Source organism: Arachis ipaensis, chromosome B10 (assembly GCF_000816755.2).
Source record: "Arachis ipaensis cultivar K30076 chromosome B10, Araip1.1, whole genome shotgun sequence".
Classification (NCBI taxonomy): Eukaryota; Viridiplantae; Streptophyta; class Magnoliopsida; order Fabales; family Fabaceae; genus Arachis; species Arachis ipaensis.
Genome location: NC_029794.2, coordinates 121,437,530 through 121,439,534, shown reverse-complemented (window position 1 = coordinate 121,439,534; position 2,005 = coordinate 121,437,530). Strand labels below are relative to the sequence as shown.

Genomic DNA, 2,005 nt, shown 5'->3' with positions numbered 1-2,005 from the left:
TGATAATAATAGAAATTTTCATGTACCATTATTACCAATTATTTTTTATGTTGTTTTCTTTAATCTATGTGGCTTTTGGTTTAGACAAATATTGTGAAATGGAAAAGTATCACACAAATTCACATAATAATATATGAATGGTTGACAATATATTTAGATTAACATTTTTCTCTCTATTTTTATAAGTTCAGTAGTTAACCAAATTCTTGTATACTTTTTCCTTCCCTAAATTCTTTTTCTTGGTATGTACATCACCGAAAAATCTTGTATAATGATATATGGTATATATGTATGTATATAATAATAAATGCTTATTATCTAAATTCTCCACTCATGAACAACTTCAACTTGTTGTATGTATATATATGTAGCTATTCTCATACTTTTATAATTTAATTTATGATATGTGGTGTCAGGCAAACTGGACTTTAGAACATGCAAAGCTCAAAGCAAGGGTGGAAGTCTTACAAAGGAATCAAAGGTATCAAATAATAATAATTAAGCAAGGGTTTAAAACTCTTTTCCTTTCTTGTATATATGTAATTAGTATAATACATATCTGTGTTTATGCTAATTTTTTTTCCTTTTTCAGGCATTTTATGGGTGAAGATCTTCAAGGCCTAAGTATGAGAGAACTTCAGAATTTAGAACAACAGCTTGATTCTGCTCTTAAACAAATTAGATCACGAAAGGTAATTAATAAATTAAAACCATGGAAGCAACTTTAATTTGACTGTTTTGAACATTGAACTGAATATCATATATATTCAGTAATTCTGATGATTGTTTTATCATGTGTAACTTGCAGAATCAAATCATGTATGAGAATATCTCACTGCTTCAGAAAAAGGTTATTATTGTTTGCTTTTATTTAATTACAAAGAATACACACAAAAGATAATAATGTTGATCACATAACTATAGAAGATAGAAACTCACCGACAGTTATATATGATTGTCTTTGTTCACTAAAACTGATCTAAAGTTAATGTTTGATCATCATTTTTGGTAAACAAAAACAATCTTCTATGATTTTTGTTAAATATTTTTTTTAAGTTTAATTATTCTATTGGTCTTTATAGTTTTACTAAATTTTTAATTAATTTTTTATTTTTTTTAATTAGGTTCCTATATTATTTTTAATTTTATAATTAGGTCCTTCCTAATGTAAAAAATGTTAGATCTAACTGAATATTTTTTCGTAAATTGAAGGTATTCATAATTAAAAATTTAATTAAATCTTTAACCGAATGTATTTTAAGAGAAATATTATGTTAATTTTAACATTTTTAAAATAAAAATGACTTAATTACAAAATTTAAAGTAGTGTAGAGATCCAATTAAAAAAAAAAATATCAAGATCTAATTAAAAATTTAGTAAAGCTATATAAGGACTAACAGAATAACTAAACCTTTTATTAATAGTTATTTTAGAGAAATGCTCGAAAACCAACAAAATTTATTATTTTTGTTTGTTATTTTTAGCTATCAACCTAATTTTTTTATTCTAGTAATCTAAAAATATATTTTAGCCTACATTTTTAATTTAAATAGTGATAGCTAACTCCTGATCAATAATAATAAATTATGCTGGTTGTCTAATTATTTTTCTTTGTTGATAATTTTACTTTTTTTTTTTTATATGTTTTATAGTCTAGAGAGTCTACAATATTATAAAAAATGCTTTATTAGTTTGAGAGAAAAGCAGAAGGATATACACATAAAGTTTCAAGACTTATATTAATCCCAAAACATGCTAAGGTCGTGGTAACTGGAATTTGGCCTTAATTCGATATTAGAAAAAAAAAAAATCAAATATATACGTCCAAAACTATTTTGACATTGAATCTCAACTCAAAATCTTCCAAGAAAAGTTATTATTAGAATTGGAAAATAGAGCCAAACACTTTTTTGATGGCCAAGTGAAAGAATTATTGCTTCAAAAAGTTAAGTGGAAAAAAATTATGCATTTTGAAAATTTTAACAAAATCTTTTAGAATAAAAT

General features: G+C 23.8%; 1 protein-coding gene across 1 annotated transcript in view; it reads left to right on the top strand.

The window, feature by feature from the left end:
- LOC107623986 (truncated transcription factor CAULIFLOWER A-like) overlaps positions 1–2,005 on the top strand; it is an 8,677-nt gene that overhangs the window by 5,086 nt on the left and 1,586 nt on the right. The window contains exons 3-5 of the mRNA XM_016326404.2: positions 417–481; positions 593–692; positions 809–850. Coding sequence (XP_016181890.1) covers positions 417–481; positions 593–692; positions 809–850 — 207 coding nt within the window. The remainder of the gene's footprint in view (positions 1–416; positions 482–592; positions 693–808; positions 851–2,005) is intronic.